General features: G+C 50.1%; 1 protein-coding gene across 2 annotated transcripts in view; it reads left to right on the forward strand.

Moving 5' to 3' along the window:
• RNF19A (ring finger protein 19A, RBR E3 ubiquitin protein ligase) overlaps positions 1 to 18,008 on the forward strand; it is a 49,549-nt gene that overhangs the window by 14,585 nt on the left and 16,956 nt on the right. For both annotated transcript variants that reach the window (XM_068161147.1, XM_068161149.1), the window contains exon 2: positions 16,018 to 16,769. In XM_068161147.1, the coding sequence (XP_068017248.1) occupies positions 16,153 to 16,769 (617 nt within the window). In that variant the 5' untranslated portion in view covers positions 16,018 to 16,152. The remainder of the gene's footprint in view (positions 1 to 16,017; positions 16,770 to 18,008) is intronic.

Raw genomic sequence — 18,008 nt, forward strand, 5'->3', positions numbered from 1 at the left:
GTCTCACACAGAGCTGAGGGAGAGCCTGGCAACAAAAGGGCATCTCCCAAAAACCTGTGCTTGCTTTCTGTCCTGGGAACAATTCCTGTCACATCCTCCCCACCTTTCCTGCTCTCAGTAATCTGTATGCCATGGTGTTACTGCTGAGGTGGAGCTGGTGAACCAGCAGTACTGTACCAACCTGCCAGCTGGGGACTTGTGACTTCCCTGGTAGCTTATCTCTCACTCTGCTCACTTGGTGTTTTCTTCTGTCTTTCTCCTTTTCCCCTCCTCCCCTTCTGTCTTGTCAGCACAGTCCTCTGTGGTTCCTGGGGTGACTGTGACTGGACACTTGGAGGACATGAAACAGAAAGGAGAGGGATTGTACCCAGACAAGGCAAGCTGTCAAGTTTTAATGGCTCGCTGGTTGTTTCCCACACAAACTCTTTCCTGTTCCCTTGAAAAGCCACAAACGTAGCTGAAGCTCCTAACAGGGAAGTGTGGGCAGACATAAACTACTCCAGTGGTGTCCAGACTTCAATTTAAACAAAGTGGTGTCTATTGGAGTGCAGCTGTTCTCTTCCCAGGCTGGAGGATGTCAGCCTGACCAGCAGTCCTTCCCAAAGGCTGCGCTCAGCATCGTTTTGGTTGGAGTTGAAGCCTGCTAGCATAAGGAAATGATGACAGTCTTGTGAGGTGAGATGGAACAGCTCCTCCTTGGACAGCCCTGTGCTGTGTGAGCTGACTTGGCAGGTTCTTGTGCTGCTTTACTTGCATTTATTATTAGTGTTCCCTAACCATTTTGATTCTGTGCTTCTGAGCGTGCCTTGAGCTCCACTGCAGAACTCTGTTACACAACTGCTGTGGCTCCAAGGTGAGGAGCTGCTTTTGCTGGGTAACAGGTTTGCCTCTTTGAAGAATTCTTTCATAATGCTGGTAAAAGCTTGCAGCTGGCTGCTTCTGTAGCTGCACACAGCTTTAAAAGAGCGAGGAATCATTTATGTTCCTTCAGCCCAGGGTTTGACAGCTTTCCTGGTTGGAGGCTGAGGCTGAACAGTGGGATTGCAAAATCAAAAGGGTCAGGAATAAGGACAGAAAGGGACTGAATGGTCAGGAATACTTCTACTGATAATGATGATTTTGCTTAAAAGGTATGAGCAGGAGAAAGGCCTGAGAGGAAAGGAGGAGGAGGGGAAGAGCAGCTAAAAGAACTTAGAACTTTTCAAGTGAGTTCTCAGTTACAGGCTTCAGTTTGTTTTGTAAAACAATGCAGCATGGAATGATTGGTTAGAGAGCAGCCTGCAAACCCTCCTTACTGGAAACAGACTGAGGAGAGCAGAAATGCTTAACAATTTGCCTTTTTTTTTGGCAGGGTGAGTAAAATTTCTGGAAGGATCTACTGGTTTGAATCACGAACTTGAAGCTAACTAACAATTAAAGCCTGAAAATGCCTGCTTTAAGGTTGGACTCTATGGTCTCTGGAGGTCTTTCCCAGCCTTGTTGACTGGATTCTAACTTCTCTGTGCAGAGCTGATTGAAAGGCCTCACTTTTAGACTGCTAGGACTTCATTTGGACGTTTTCTGTGCCCTGGGTGAAGTTGTTCACTTTTTTCCCCAGTGATTTTGAAATTTAATCCTGCAGTGGAACCAGACTGTGCTGTGGAGCTCTGCTGCTCACTAGCAGTGCTTGGGCCTGGTTTATTCTTTTGGCAGCTGTACAGTGTATGATTCATTTGTCTCATGCAAGGAAACCACACACATTGCAGCATAACAAGCTTAGAGAAGTACATTTAGTTTTCATTCTATGGAATTTTAGCCCCCTGTCACAAAGCAGACTGGGGGAGGGGGGGGAAAAAGTGCAGCTCTTGCACACAGGTTTCACCTTCACTGTTGGCAGTTCTGTACTGCCTGAAGAATGGAGCTGGGCATAATACTCCAGTCTTGAAACCTTAAATGGTTTTGGAGTTTGTTTACCCTGGCTGTTTCCTCCCCCTCCACCCCCTGAGAAAACATACTCTGTGTTTGGAGCTTCTCTCACTAGCCAGAGGAAAGAGCCGGGCTGGGACTAGAGCCCAGGATTTATACCTGTGGAGTAATCCTGAGAGCTGTGGGGAAGGAAGCCACGGTAGCTGGATTTTCCATGGAATTCCATGGCCTTCTGGGAGATGGCAAACACAGCTTGGGCCAGGTCACAGTCTGCTGAGCTGGGGCAGGGGCTGCGAGTACGCTGCAGCCGATTCCAGGGAGTGCGTCACAGTGTCACCAGGTTATCTGGAGGCAGGCGTGGCCTCCTTGAGCACCCAGCTCCTTGGGTTTGGTTTGCATTCCAGTCTCACCATCGGCTCTGGGGAGCTGCCTTCTCTGTCAGGTGCTGCTTTTTCTTTCTCCCAGGAGCTGGCTTTCCTTCAAGACTGGAGTCACATCGTCAGTGGCTGCGGAAGCAAAGTGGTGTTACCTCTGTCTGTAGGTTTGTAAAAGCCCTGCTGTAAATCGATTCCAGCTACTGCTGCCCCCTCTGAGGGCTCTGCTGTGTGTTGTGGCACTCACTACATGGCAAGCTCTAGTAGCAGTGAAGAGCCTTTTATTGTGAGTGTGTGTGGGCAGCTGAGAGTAAGGTGTAAAGATGGCTTGCAAGGTGCAGCGAGGTGACTGCAAGTGTCTTTTGTGCAGGGGCTTGGGTTCCAGGACCTGTGACATGAACCATCAGGCTTGTGAATGTGCCTTGGCGTCTGTGTGGCTTGCTGGGAGGGAATAGAGGAGGCTTCTGAGCTCCTATTTGAGGTGTTTCCAGCAGTCTTGTGCATTCCCCAGCCAGCCAGCCTGAGGTATTCTGCCACCACTGTGGGCATGGTGTCTGCAGGCAATTTCGGGAATCCCTTAGTCTAAAGTGATCTTCAGAGTATACAAACTGTTAGCTTTGGCTGCAGTTTCTGCTTGCAGCATAACTCACATATCTCTTACTTGAGGCATCTGTTTTGTTTTTGGAGATGGAAGAGACGAATGCACTGCTGTCTGCCCTTGCTCCGTCTGGGTCAGGCTGGGTGGCTTGCAGGGACAAGGTGTGCTAGCTAAGGGCTTGTGTTGCTTCCCTGCCTTGCCTGTTCTCTTGTCACTGCTGAGTTGGTTGCTTCAGCTGGCCTCTTCTTCAGCTCTTAGCAGCACTGCTTTGTTCTCTTCCTGGCCCTGTGATGCAGAGACTTTACCTGAGAACGATCCAGCCAGAGGAGAGGCTGTGCCTGGTGCAGCCGACGTCTCCCCCTGAAAAACTGAATTTGTCATCCCCCTCCTCCTGCTCTGCATGAGTTCCCCAGCTCAGGGATCCAAGCTCCGAGGTGCATGAAGTCTCCACTGTGCTGTTCCTCCTTCAGAAAGCATCTGCTGGCAAGCAGGCTTTGACGACAGCAGAGCCAGGCTGAGGCTGTGCTTTCTGCACAGTCAGCTGCCCTGGCTGCAGTGGCTTTGGCATGTTGGAATGGAAGAGAGTTGGGGGAATCTTTGTGTGTTTGCTGTGTCTTGTGGGTAGGAAATGTCCTTGACAGATCTTGTCCCACTTGGTTATTGCAGCCAGCTCAGGTGGTTTTGTTAAGTGTTTGTGCTTAGTACTGCTGGCTTGCAGGATATTACCTTTAGCACTTTAAACTGGGATTGCAGTAACAGCTGTCTGCTGCTGATCCCAGGGAAGACCTATTCAGAAGGAGACTGCATGTATTGCTCAAGGAGTTTATGTCCATCCCAGCCCTAGCTTTAGATAAGCCAGAACAGCAATCAGTAATCATCTACCACCACTTTAAAGTCGTAATGGTTAACCTGCAAGTAGAAGGAAAGCAAGGATTTAAAGCACTGTGTGAATGTGTCACCTGCCAGAGCAAGTGGCATTTTGGACTTGGGATGAACAGAGGACTGACTCTTGTTGCTGATGAAACAAGTATTTGCAACTTGGAAATGAATGGGAAATCCTGTGTGTTCCATTCCATTTGAGGTGCTGCTTTCCCCTGAGAGTTACCTGGATGCAGACAGCTCAGGAGAGCTGTGTTTAAGGCCAGTGGGGCAGAGCTGTGGCTGTCACCGGGACAGGATTCAAAGCCAAGCTGGAGGAGTGCAGCTGGTTTCAAAAAAAAATAAGCAAGAAGCTTTTGGAGTGTTTAAAACAATATTTACTCTGCTTTCTAAAGGAAAAAGTCATCCTGACGTTTGAAGACTCAGGTTTAGGCTAACAGGAACTCTTGGCCTGAGGCAATTCAGTTTACCAGATGTGTGTGGTCTAGGAAGCTTTTAGGTCTGACTTAAGGCATTGGGATGGCTTTTTGGAGCTTCACTGAGAAGGATCTGGCTGAAGGCAGGTTGCCAATGTCACTATTTACACCCCACAAGGTATGGGCTTACCTCAGCACCTGAACTAATGCAGGCTGGTTTGGAGACTGTCCCTAGAAAGTGTTTAGCTGTTTGAAGTGATGGAGAAAATAGGCCCAGGAGCTGTTCCAGGAATTGCAGCCTCCTTCCTTTGTTTCTTTTCCTTGTGTGAGTAGTTTGTAGTGGATGATGTCTCTGCTGCACAAAGGATGTGTCCATAGCTGTGTAGGAAGAGCTGTTGAAGGTGCTGCTGTGTGGAGAGCAAAAAGGTAACATCCAAAGGTGTATTTAAAGATGTGGTAGAATGTGAGAGTTTGCATGGGGAAGTGCGGGGTGGAGGGGGAAAGAGACTCTGTAATCCTTCCTGCAAAGAGGCCAGGGGGGTTGTATTTCAGAAATACTCCCTGTGTTGTGGGGACTGGCAGTGGAGCTTTGTGGTTTAAAAGCCATGAGGAAAGGGAAGGGTGCAAATCCACCTTGACCCACACTTCCCTGTCCCCTCTCTGGCAGCTGCTCACCGGGTGTGCCACTAAGCACTGCTGAGCCAGAGCGGAATCACCGCGGATCCCATGCCCTTTCCTTCTGATGTGCTATGCTGCTGTTCAATGTGTTAATAAGCACAGCAAGGAACCTGTGAGGGGTTTGTTTGGTGTGAAGCATTCTGACACTCCGGAATGTGGCAGCATTGCCAGGGCTTCACCAGCACCGTGGAGCCCGGAGTCTGTAAGGCAGAGGGGGTCGCAGGCCCTGCCGGCTTGCGTTGTGCTGGGATGCCGTTAATAAGGACCAAAAGTCATGAGGAGAAGTCCTTAAAGCCAAGAGCTGGGTGGCTTTGCACTAAATTTTCTAGCCATTTTGGTCTGTTTCTTGCACAGAGAAGCTCTGCCTGGTCCCCAGTCTGTTACAGTGACACCACACTGCTGTCGGGGAGAAACGTTTGGAGAAGCTTGCGTGAGACTGGCTCAACCCTGCTGTGTGCTGACATGGCAGACTGCTTGGCATAGGTGCATGGTGGTGTTGGAGGTGGAATAACCGTGCTGGCAGAAGCACTGCTCCTGGTGACATGTATTTCCAGCACAGGTACAGCAGCAGCTGGTCTTGAACAAGCCCTGAACTTTGTTGCTGTGTGCCTTTGATTGAGTGTTTGCACGGTCCATGATGCCAGAGCAGCCTGCCTGTGCAGATGGCTAGACCATTGCCCTTCTCCTGCCTCCACTCTGCTGAATGGGCTCTAGCTTTTACTTAGTTTCAGCATAACTGGAAGAATCCTCTCTATTAATTTTCTCCCCAAAGAAGCATCAGTGAGATGAAACTTTCCCCTCGTGTATTGACAAGCACAGATGTGTTTGGTGGCTTGTGAGGCAGTCGTGGTTCCCTTCCTTTTCCCCTCTGCCCCAGGCTGTGCTGTGGGGTGGGTTTTGTGGTACTTTGGCCATCTCCTGGCGCTGATGGTTTTTCTGGAGGCAGAGTTTCCTGTCTGGAAGCTGCAGGCAGCGTTCCTGGCAGGATACAGTATTTTTGTTTCCCCAGCTAGACCTTTCCCTGTCTTTGTTTTTGTCTCTCTTTCTCTCCCTTGTTCATTATCTTTTTGATCTTAGTCTGTGTTTGAAACTGCACCAGGTCAGCTGGGGCTGCCATTACAGAAAATCTGGGCTTGGTGATTTGAAATCCATCCATTTAGGAATTCTCAGTGACCATGCTGACAGAGCAGATCTCCAACCAGGCAGCAGTGGAATTAAGCCTTGTTACAGCAGGGCTTGCTCTCATCTCTCCTCTGGAGTGCACAGGAGCTCTTGGTTACCCTGGTGGAACTTTGTAGCTGACCTCAGGGTAGTTCCAGCCCTTGCAGCAGAATTCAGAGCGCTGTCTGTGTGTCCTGGGCCCGCTGCTGCCATAGCTTGGCATGGCTTAGTCACTCAGCCACCCAAGGTTTCCTGGCAGGTTTATATTGAATTGTATTTATCAAAAGGAGGAGTTTTCTGTAGAGGCTCTTCCACCACCGAGATCAAGGCACAGCAGCTGTTCAGCTCTCCAGGGCTGAGTTTCCAGTGGCTTAGGAAGTTGCTGTGAGTTGTCACAGTGGCATCCACACACCGTGACCAAGCTCTTATCCCATCCCATGGTAACACAGCCCAGCTTCAACCCACTGCAAGAATTCAACACCTATCTTGTTCCCTTTTGGTTCACTTCGTGTGTTTTATCCAAAATATATCTCAATACCCATTTTGTTAGTAAAACTGGTGAAATAGGGCCAGGGGATTAAGAGCTAATCCATTAATTGTTTCCAGCACTTCTTACTCTGAGGCACTGCTAGTTCAAGATCAGTGTGTGGCTTTTGGTTCTCCACCACCCTGAAAACAGAGGCAAAGCAGAGCTGGGGCATGCTGCCAGCCAGCTGGTCAGTAAGATCTATCCTTAGTGCAAGGCAGAAACCTCTGGCTTTTGCTGAACTTACAAATCAGCAGGAGCCAAGAGCTGAGATCTGTTACCTCTTACTTGTCCCCCAAAGTGCTGTCTTTCTGGTATGCTGTTCAAATCCTGTGTGGTCTCTCTGGAACTCCTGCTCTTGGTTTCGGACCCCTCTACTACAGTTTGCCCCCACCTTCTATCTTAGTACATTTTGTTTGGCTTGGCTTTATGGTAGGGCAAACTTTAAAGCCTGTATTAAATTTTTTAGAAGGAGAAAAGAAAAAGAAAACCAAGGAGGGAAAAAAAGGTGGTCAGAAAGCAGGATGAAGCCACGGCTGTTTCAGTGGGCAAGATGAGACACCTCAAATCCCAGCTGTGTCTTCTGGAAGTTGTGAGTCTTGGTGGTTCTCCTTTTGGAGCACTTTTTCTGCATGAATGATCTCAGCATCCAGGAGTGTTGCAATGTTTTCCATTTGCAGGACTGGTGGCACAGGAAGCAAAGCTTTCTGATCCTGTTTCACTGGGCTGTGCGTTCAGTCCACTTGCTCTGCAGCGTAGGGTTCAGAATGAGAAGCAGCTGCAGGAAATGCCAAGGCATCACTGGGCAGTAGTTTTGAGGAGTAAAGCCACACATGAGGAATGCTTGCTTTTCAGCTGAAAGAGAGGTAAAACCCCCTGAAGATCTGCTTTGGGACTGTGTTGCTATTGCTGTTGTCACATGAGTTACTTGGTTTCATAGATGCTTGTTGTAAGACTGCGTTGCTGAAGTATCTGGGTCTGTTCACGCCATCTAAGCATTGTCAGGAGGCAGAATTCAGATTGAGCTTGTTAGTTGTTGTATATTGACTGCTCCTACAGATGGTTAGTGTTTTCAGAGCAGAATTGAGGTTACATTTTTACCTGAGGGATGGGAAAGGTGATGGGTTCCTGGGGACGTTGGTCTCAGGCAGGTCAGACAGTGATCTGTCAGTCTTTTGAATGCTTCACTATGCTGATTTGAGCTGAGGACAGAGAGTGCATAATTGGTTTAAAGTGTTCATGCAGTTGGATGAAAACATTTTTTGGTGCACAGGCAGCTTGTGCAGCTTCCACTTTCCAGACCACTGGCTGGTCAGATGTTGTAGCAAATTACTCTGGGTGTGTATCTGAAATGAATCTCTCCATAGCGCTCAGAAGTGAAGGTACGTGCCCATCGCTGCACACAGGGATGCAATCCCACCACTTAGGCAAGGGTGAAAATGTGCTGGTATGAGGATGTTAACAATCAAAGGATTAAAATAGTTAAAAGTTGTGATGACATTTTGTTTTCTTCAGTGTTTCCAAGAGTGGTTTCTGCTGGCTCCGTTCGGTGCCCGTTTGCCTGCAGCCCCGCACCGCAGTGCATGGGATAAGCTTTCAGCACAGCGAGCAAGGGCAGGGGCAAGCAAAGACTGCTCTGCTGGGTTAGATAAGGGGAAATTGATCCTGTTAGTCTTCTTTGTCACAGATGTAAGCCTGGAGATTCACAAATAGAAAGCATCTCTTCACTGAGTTCTTAGCTCTGGTCAAGCATTGCATTCAATATCCCCAGAGTTGATGCTGCTGGTTTAGAAAATGAATGCTTTTAGAATGTAAGGAGTCCTTGCCTCTGACATTTGTTAGCAAAAGTGTCATGTGGGCCCTTAGAAGGAGCTCCATCCTCTCCTGGCTCACCTTGCTTCTGAAAGGGCTGATGAAGTCTTCTACTGAACATTTAGATCAAAAGGCAAAAGCTGTTTCTCTTCTCAGCACTTTTGGTTAGAGCCTGTTCCTCTGTGGTTTAAAGGGATGGTTACCAGCAATCCCCCAGCAGCTTTACGTGCACTCTCTTCGTCACAGGCTTTGTTTGCAAGGGGAACAGTTGTGCTGGAGTTGGCAATCAGTTACTCAGAAACTTTCAGAATGATCTAAGCAGCTTGCAGGACTTCCTTTCCCCAATAGCAGCCCTCATGGACACATGATCCAGGAGATATTGCACATCAGTTTCAAAGGAAAAAGCAGAACTTTCTTCTTCTTTGAGGTGTTGAAGATTGGATTTGCCTGTCTACCAGGGCTGGTCTGCCATGTGCTGTATGCCATTCTGAACATTAAAATGGAACATTGTGTGTCACTTCCCTTCTGGCAGTCCTGCAGTGCTCTGCAGGCTGCTGTGTGTGTTAAATGCTGTCACTCTTTAATGCCTGGTCCGTCTGAGTGGCTCAGGCTTTGAGCCCAAGTGGGTCCATAGTCTGTTTACTTCATTGTTTTACAGACAATATTGCTTTGTTCTGTAAGTGAAAATAGAATGCCCAGATAATTAACACAGGACTCTAAGGGAAGATGAAGTACAGTCAGAATAAACTGGGGCATGGTAACAGTGCAGCATGGCAGTTGTTCAGAGGTTTAAAGCACTGCTGCCTCACAAGTGCTCTTCTCTTAAATTCTTGTACAATACTACCCATGAACAGCAGAGGGGTTTAGAACATGGTTTAGAATATGGAGTAATAATCTGGACATGAAGGGGATTGGAGAAACCATCATGTTGTAGTGTTTGTGGTGGAGTCGCCGTCATTGGAGGTGTTCAGGAGGAGACTTGATGGGGTGCTTGGTGCCATGGGTTAGCTGTTTGGGTGGGTTGGATTGGTTGATGGGTTGGACACGATGATCTTGAAGGTCTCTTCCAACCTGGTTTATTCTATGTACATTCTATGATTTACAAATGAAGAGGAGTCCTGTGCTTCAGTGACCACCCCACCTGAAGTGCAGACAAACAGCTGAGAAGAGAGGTTTGCACGTGATGAGGGAATTGCCCTAACCTGTTGGCTGCTTTTGGTATCTAGTAGTAGTCTTCTGCTGAATTGTAAGAAGGCATCACAAAGCATCTCTAAACTGATCCTGATTATTGGAAGACTTTCCTAAAGTAACCTGACTCTGCATTATACAAACTCCCATAGGTTAAAGCAAGTCCATCTGCTCCTGGTGGATGCCTTGTGAACACTCAGCACTGCTGCAGTGGCCTATGAGTGTCAAGCAGCCTTGTCCTAGAGGGTGTCACTCCCTTTCAGTTTATGCATAAGGACCATACTCTGTTCTGCTTATCAGTTCTGTGCTGATACAGGCGTGTCCCAGATCCTGTCAGCACCTTCCCTGAGCCCCCTGCAAGCTCCAGCGTGTGGGAATGCTTGGTGCAGCACTTGCAGGCAACTTAACTCCTGGTCTTTTGCATTTGCACACACTAAAAAAGTGGAATTGTTTGTCTGAAGCTGCTCCTGTGTTGTCTAAAGGTTCTCTCTAAAGCTGGAGAGTCGAGGTGGCAGGTTTCTAAAGGTTTTTCAAAACTCACCTTTGACCACTTGTGGATTTGAGAGCCCTGGTTTAGAAACGGTGGCCCCTGGGCAGCTATCAACAGTCCATTGTAAGCATAAAGAAATGAGAAGCTAATTAAATAATTAAGCCATTTTCTCCTGTAAAACATTTGCTAGTAGCAGAAGCAGCTCTGGTAACTTGTAACAAATGCTCTTTGTACTTGAAGAGAAGTCCTCACTGCTCCTCTACCAAAGCAGAGACCCCTTGCAGAAAGAGCTAAAATCACTGGGTTTGCTTGGGTAAAGCCCATGAAGGGTCAGCTGCCATCCTGGTTCCCTCTTGCTGTGCATGGCTGGACTCTTAAAAGCCTCTGTGTGAGTGTATTTTAACAGTAGCCTCGCAGCCTGCAGTTTGAGGGAGGTGGGTGATGGCAGGCACTGGACATTTTCGCCTCCTGGCTTGCTGTGCCAAAAGTTTGGTATCTGTAGGTCTGGCTTTGTTTGAAGAGCTTGAGAAGTCTGCTGCTACAAATTGCTTAACTTTACACAGCATACACTTTTCTGTTTAATCCAAATATCAACCCTTTAGTTTCACCTCTGACTAGAAACAAAGCTGAAGACATTTCCATGGTGCGAGGTGTTTTGGTGTCTTTACAGTATTCTAAGCATGAGGTGGAACACGTTGCTGTCCTGTAGCCCTTGAGAGGGAGCACATGCAAGGGGTTAGGAGTACTCTGCTGATTGTTAGAGCTGAGTTTCACCTTCTGGTGCAGTATGCTACCACTAAAGGATTTTCTTCCCCAGCTTAGTTCATCTGAAAGCTCTCCCAGAATCCTGGCGGTCTCCACGTCATTTCCATTTGTTTACTTGCAGTCGGTTCTGCTTGTGCTGAGTGCTCTGTGATTAAACCCCGTGCAGTCCTAGCATGCTCTCACAGCAGGGCATTGACGTGAGTTAGGGGTTTCAGTGGGACATAGTACTACAGGAGCACAGAGCTGTCATAGCTGCTCAGCTCTTCCAGGCTGTTCCTCACTGCTTTAACTCTGTGGTGCCAGGTTTGTAGTTGAACTTGAGGCATGTGGTGAAGCCCTGGAGTGGGTTGTCCAGGGAGATGGTTGGGGCCCCGTCCCTGGAGGTGTTCAGTACCAGACTAGATGAGGCTTTGGCCAGCCTGATCTAGTGTGGGGTGTCCCTGCCCATGGCAGGGGGGTTGGAACTGGATGATCCTTGTGGTCCCTTCCAACCCTGACTGATACTATGATACTACGTGTAAAGCAAGCGGAGCTATCCTCTTCTACAGATCCTCAGCAAAAGTGTTTGGGTGCTTCCCCTAGTTTTAAAACTCTTGTGACACATGAAGAATGACATCTCTAATTGAAATGAGCACCTTGGTTGCTGGTCCAAAGCCCTGTGCTTCAAAGAGCTTCTGCATGCTTTTGGTTTGTGTTTGATTCCACCATTTTTACAGTTCCTACACCGTGGATTAAACACAAAGCACAGCATGGCTTTGATGCCTCTTTTGGGTATTTAGAGGTACTTCTGTGTTTAACACAACATGGCTTGTAAGTTCCAGGCTACTCTGAGACTGGAAGAGGGAAGCAGAAATGTGCCTCAGATCCAGGATGCATTTTTGGTGCATGAACTTCAGGCTCTGGGTGTTGGGTGTTTTGTTGCAGCTCCCCAGAACAGAAAGCAGCTACAGGGTACAGAGGTTGGGAGTTGCAGCTGCCACAGGAGGAAGCTGTTAGTAGTCAGTTTTCATCAAGGAATAGCTTTCAGTGTGCTCACACAAAGCTGATGCTTGGTTAGACTGCCAGGAGGGGCCCAACATGAAGAGTGGTCATCTGCAGCAGGGCAAGGCAAAGTTTGCCGTTCGAGCACCAGTGCCCAGCGTTTAAGGGTTGTAGTGAGGATGGAGCTAGAGCTGTGTTTGTGCTGGGGCTGCTTCTTTCCTACACAAATGTTTCAAGCCTGCTTTCATTACCAACTGTGTGAAACTGCTTGTCCTGATGGCAGACTCCCTTGTGGCTTCTGTACACCGGGTTGGATGTGTAATGGAAGAGCAGGCAGCCTGCAGAGCTTGAGCCTCTGGTGTGTTTGGAGGGCAGGCCGGAGCACAGAGGAGTGAGTGTCCCCCAGCAGCAGCCTTGCAGAAGCGGGGCTTTGGCAGTGCCTTCTGGCACAGGCATGGGGTTACACTCAGGTCAGTGCTTGTCCAAAAAGCTTTGAGAATGGTTAAGGTGAGACAAGCAGTGGTTATGGCACAGGGGGCCATGCTGGAAGAATCAAAACCTCCCAGGTTTCCTTTCCCTCTGCTGCCCATGACATGGACAAATACTGTTGTCAGCAGCAGCAGTTGCTTAAAGCAGCGTGGGTGACAATGGCCTGGGTATCAGTTGGGCAAACCCAGCAAGCAGCTGAGAGAGGCTGACTGAAGCAGCAGGTAGCAGTGAGGTGCTGAGCCGTGCCTGAGTTACGTAGTGAGTGTCGTGTGTGCTCCTGGAAGCCTTCAGCCGCCCGAGTCTGTGTGCGCTGCCGCCGCAGCTCTTTGTGGCTGCCTCTGGAGCCAGCAGAATGCAAAGCACGGCTGGAATTTGGATTTGTGCTGGGGTTTGGGGCATGGCAGGGAGCCAGAAGCATGGCTTTGTGTAGTCACTGAGGGCTTTTGAGGAAATGTTGAGGGCAGTGGTGAGCTTAGGTTTGCAGAGTTCCACCCTGTGGCTTTTCGAGCCCTTCACTCCTGCCCGTGTCAGCTTCCTCGGTACGCCGACAGCTTACACTGGTCCCTGCAAGAGGCAGGGAGCTGCTGTGGGTGCTGCCTCTCAGAATGAGCTTGGTCGTAACTGTGGCCACAGCTGTGTGGCTTGGCTGGTCTCGGCTCTTAGGATTTCCAAGCTTCATTTCTCACACAGCCTATCTCCTTCACGTGGACTCACTGTTACTGGCATGACACAGACGCTGTGTTCTGTGGCACTGCAGAACCAAAGCCATTTCCCTTCTTTTTGTCAGCAGGAACTTGCAGATGCTGCCAGATTGCTCTAGTGAGGCTGTTAAGGTTTGGTACAGTGCTGATCCTTGCTAGCAGTGGGCCATTTGTCTTCATTTTTTCCTGTAATAAATCCTCTGCTGGATCTTTTTCCCTTCAGCAAAGCGATCTTTGGACGTCACTGAAGTGGCAATCCAAAATGACTAAATAAGGAGAGGATGGCTTTTGAACCTGGCTGCATGCATTTAGATCTAGAGAGGCTGAGTGGAGGTTGTCTGAAATCACTGGCAGCTTCTCTAAGCCAAAGTCCTGCCAGTTTGAACGTTTCCTTTCCTTCAGAGGCTGCTTACACACAGTGCTGTGGGACCTGCACGGGACAACCTTTTTGTTTATTGTTTGTTTGGTTTTAAAAAGTCCAACTGCTTCACCACCAGAGCTGCTGCTCCTTGAGTCTGTCCATCTGGTGGAGCTGGCAGAGCTGCTGTAACCCAAGTTCTTTCCTCTCCAGAGAAGAGGAGGGGAAGGCTTGTAGCCACGGGCCTGGCTGTGTCACTGTTTACTTCCTGCTTCTTTGGATTTCATTTTTGCTTTTGACAAGACCTCACCTCCTTGCCTGTCAATGTGCCTGCACTCACCCAGCTTGGGGAGAAGGGCACTTCCCACTCTCCTGCTAGTGTCTGTGGACATTCAGGTGTTAGGAAGTGTGTAGTTACAGCAATGCCTTTGAGATTATTCACAAACTGACTTCAGTGCCTGCCATAGGCTGCAGCATTTGTGTGTCTGTGGTGTATTTCTGCCAGCTGCATCTGTCTATGACATGGATCACAGAATGTTAGGGGCTGGAGGGCACCTCAACATCATGCCAAGATCCTGGAGGGAAGTTGCCCTGTCACCATGGCTGAGCAGTGTCACCTTCCTGCTCTCCATAAGGGAATGGTTTAGGTTAATGAGAGAAAGGGGTTGTAAAACTGTTCCTTTGGTTCGGGAGCAGAAGCAGGTAAAGCACCCAAGATTCTTTTTGACTAGATTTTAGGCTGTAAATGTTCCCTTAGGAAGAGTGTGTTAGGTTCTTGGAACAGGCTTGATTTAGACCCTGAGAGGAAAGTAAGAGTGTTCTGGATACTCTTCCATGGAGCTGAGATGGTCCTTTCTTAGGGGAGCAGGAGAAAGACTATAGATTGGAATAGGTTATAGCAGCTTAAGACAGAAGCCTAAGGCAGGACCTCTTCAGCAGAAGCAGGTGCCAGAGGGGGGTTGTTGCTGTAGGTTTTTAAATTATCACTATTGTTAGGTATTGCTGAGATTTAATGATTTTAAAAATTTCTTTTTTCCTGGTGTTGTTTAGAATCCCTCCCCTGGGGGCAGGCAGTGTCCTGGTGGGGCACTGCTGCACTGGCTGGTGCCATAAAGTGAGCAGCGCCGGCTCGGCTACCTGCGGGGACGATTCTGACATCACCCTGTAGCTGTCTGAAGGGGGCCAGCAGTGGGTTTGCTGCCTGCCTTGCTCTGGCCAGCTGGACTATTTCTGTACTTCCCCTCTGGGGAGGGATTCCTGTTTCTGCTGCTGGTCAGTTTCCTCTGAAGCTTCCTAGTCTTGACCCCAGTGGTCATGCAGTGCTACCCCAGAGACAAACAGCATACAGCTGGCTGGTGCACAGGCTGCTTGTGCCCTGGTAAATGGAGCCACTCACGTCCCTGGTGCATTTTGCCCTCCTGTCTGCTCCATACCAAGATGTGTCAGTTAGAAACTGGGGTTTGTACCAGCAGTAGTGTCCCTTGACATTCCCTTTTTCTGCCTTTTGACTTACTTTTAGCATCCAGTTTCTGACTTTACCATTCTGTGGCAAAACTACAGAAATCCAGGGCACCCTCTCTGGGAAGTAAGCTTGGGAGACACCAAGGCAAGCAGTGGTGCCACCATCAGTCGTGTCCAGAAACACACCAGCAGTGTCTCTTAAGCAGTGCCTTCTCATTCTGCTGGTGCAGGAGCAGGTCACTGAGAGTTAGAAAAACTCCTCTTGTACAAGCAAGCTTCCAAGAAGTGGCTTCTCACTTGGCTTGTTTGGGTGATGCTAGTGTGTGTGGTTGGGGGTGATCTGCCACCTACTGCAAGCTGCCTGCTGTTGGGAGGAAACAGGAAACCAGCTGTTGCTGTCTCCTCTTGGAGCCAGTCAGCTAAGCAGCAGGGAACAGGAGGGAATCTTGTACAGAGGGAAGAGTAGAGGTGGGATATGTGCTGGGAATCTGGGGTTGGGTGTTTTTTTGGGGGGGGACTCTCTCTATCTATCTATTTATAAATGCAAGTCAATGTAATGAACAATTCAAGTGCTACCTTAACTCTATTCTTTGCTTCAGTTGCAACAGGCAAGTGAAAGAGCAAGGCAGTGTCAGCTGTCACTGGCTCTGCAGCTCTGCTCCCTGAAATACTCAGGTGCCTAGCATAAATGTGCAGCTAGATCCCTCTCTGACAGCTCTGAGGCTTTGAGAAAATCTGGAGTTGTTTAGCCACAGTGACTTCCTTTCTGCTGGCAGTCGACATGGATTCAAAACCCACACATTTGGTTCAAGGCATCATGTGTGTTTAACTACCATGTGTGCAAAAGGTGAGGTAGGGAAAAGAGGGAAGTTGGCAATGCTGAAAGCCTGTTCCTGTGCTTCACAGAAGAGCTTGTCCTGCATTTACTGAGTTGTCACCTCGGGCGATGGTAGTTCCTGCACACACACTCGGGGAGCAGGGCAGTGAAGATGCTGCTCTTGACGCTGCCTGAGTGTAGCAGAGGCTCCTTGACCACTCCTTGACCACAGGGAGATCTGAGGCTTGTTAAGATGAGAAGGATGTAAAGGATAGAAGCAGCTGACAGAAAGAATTACTGGGTCAGATGGTGAGAAGTTGGTAATGTGAATAACAGATCACTAGAGTGCTGTGATCTCTCAGTGATGGTTGTGATTCTAACCTAGCGTTTCTTCCTCTCCCCTTTCCTCCTGACACAGGGAGCTCCTCCGAAGGCTTTGCTGGAAGCAGACAGGTGTGAGCTGTCTGCATGAAGGCTATCAAACTGGCTTCCACAATACACCCGTGGCCTCTGACTCTCTTGCTTTGATGCTGAGCCATGCTTAGGGCTGCCTATGAAATCTGACCCCCTTCTGGTGAGTGGCCTCGCCATGAGTTTGCACCGGCAGATGGGCTCCGACCGGGACCTGCAGTCTTCGGCCTCCTCGGTGAGCCTGCCCTCGGTGAAGAAGGCCCCCAAGAAGAGAAGGATTTCCCTGGGCTCCCTCTTCCGCAGGAAGAAAGACCCCAAGCGCAAGTCGAGGGATCTGAACGGGGGCGTGGATGGCATCGCCAGCATCGAGAGCATCCACTCCGAGATGTGCACGGACAAGAACTCCATCTTCTCCACCTGCACCTCCTCCGACAACGGCACCGTCTCCGGCAGCAAGCCCAGCGGGGACTTCCTGGAGTGCCCCCTGTGCCTGCTGCGGCACTCCAAGGACAGGTTCCCCGAGATCATGACCTGCCACCACCGCTCCTGCGTGGACTGCCTGCGGCAGTACCTGCGCATCGAGATCTCGGAGAGCAGGGTGAACATCAGCTGCCCGGAGTGCTCGGAGCGCTTCAACCCCCACGACATCCGCCTGATCCTCAGCGACGACGTCCTGATGGAGAAGTACGAGGAGTTCATGCTGCGCCGCTGGCTGGTGGCCGACCCCGACTGCCGCTGGTGCCCCGCGCCCGACTGCGGGTAGGTGTCTGCGGGTAGGTGCCTGCGGCAGGCACAGCGCAGCCGGGCAGTGCCCACGGCAGCCTGCCGCAGACTGGGGGTAGGTGGCCTGCTGCCTGTGGCAGTCACAGCACAGCTGGGCAGTGCCCGCGGCAGCCTGCCGCAGACTGGGGGTAGGTGGCCTGCTGCCTGTGGCAGTCACAGCACAGCTGGGCAGTGCCCTCAGCAGCCTGCCGCAGACTGGGGGTAGGTGGCCTGCTGCCTGTCACAGCACAGCCGGGCAGTGCCCACGGCAGCCTGCCGCAGACTGGGGGTAGGTGGCCTGCTGCCTGTGACAGTCACAGCACAGCCGGGCAGTGCCCACGGCAGCCTGCCGCAGACTGGGGGTAGGTGGCCTGCTGCCTGTGGCAGTCACAGCACAGCTGGGCAGTGCCCTCAGCAGCCTGCCGCAGACTGGGGGTAGGTGGCCTGCTGCCTGTGTCTGTGACAGTCACAGCACAGCTGGGCAGTGCCCACAGCAGCCTGCTGCAGATTGTGTGTAGGTGGCCTGCTGCCTGACAGCACAGCCAGGACTGGAGCACTGCCCTATGAGGAGGGGCTGAGAGCCCTGGGGCTTTTTAGTCTGGAGAAGAGAAGACTGAGAGGGGATTTAATAAATGTTTATAAATATGAGGGCTGGGGGTCAGGAGGCAGGGGACAGGTTCTGCTCAGCTGCACCCTGGGATAGGACAAGGACAATGGATATAAACTCCAGCACAGGAGGTTCCACCTCAACATGAGGAGGAACTTCTTCACTGTGAAGGTCACAGAGCACTGGAACAGGCTGCCCAGAGTGGTGGTGGAGTCTCCTCCTCTGGAGACTTTCAGGACCCATCTGGATGTGTTCCTGTGTGACCTGTGGTGGATTCTATGGTCCTGATCTGGCAGAGGGGTTGGACTGGGTTGTCTTTGAAGGTCTCTTCCAACGCCAAACATCCTGTGACAGGCACCTGCTCCAGCCTGGGGGTAGGTGTGCTGCTGGCAGTGTCTGCAGCAGTGAGAGCACAGCCAGGCACTGCTCACAGCATCCTGCCTCTGGAGAGGGCCATGGTGTGACTCGAGCACTTTGTTACATGTTGGGGGAACGAGCAAAGGGCGGAGTTCTCTCTGAAACAAGACAACACAAAACAAGCCCCAGCCACAACCCACTCGCCAAAGGAAAACTCTTCAGGCAGGAGTTTTTTTGCTGCACACAGGGAATTTCAGCAATGTAGACACATA

The sequence above is a fragment of the Melanerpes formicivorus genome, unplaced genomic scaffold, assembly GCF_026170545.1.
Source record: "Melanerpes formicivorus ecotype bairdi unplaced genomic scaffold, bMelFor1.0.p_v2 SCAF_56, whole genome shotgun sequence".
Taxonomy (NCBI): domain Eukaryota; kingdom Metazoa; phylum Chordata; class Aves; order Piciformes; family Picidae; genus Melanerpes; species Melanerpes formicivorus.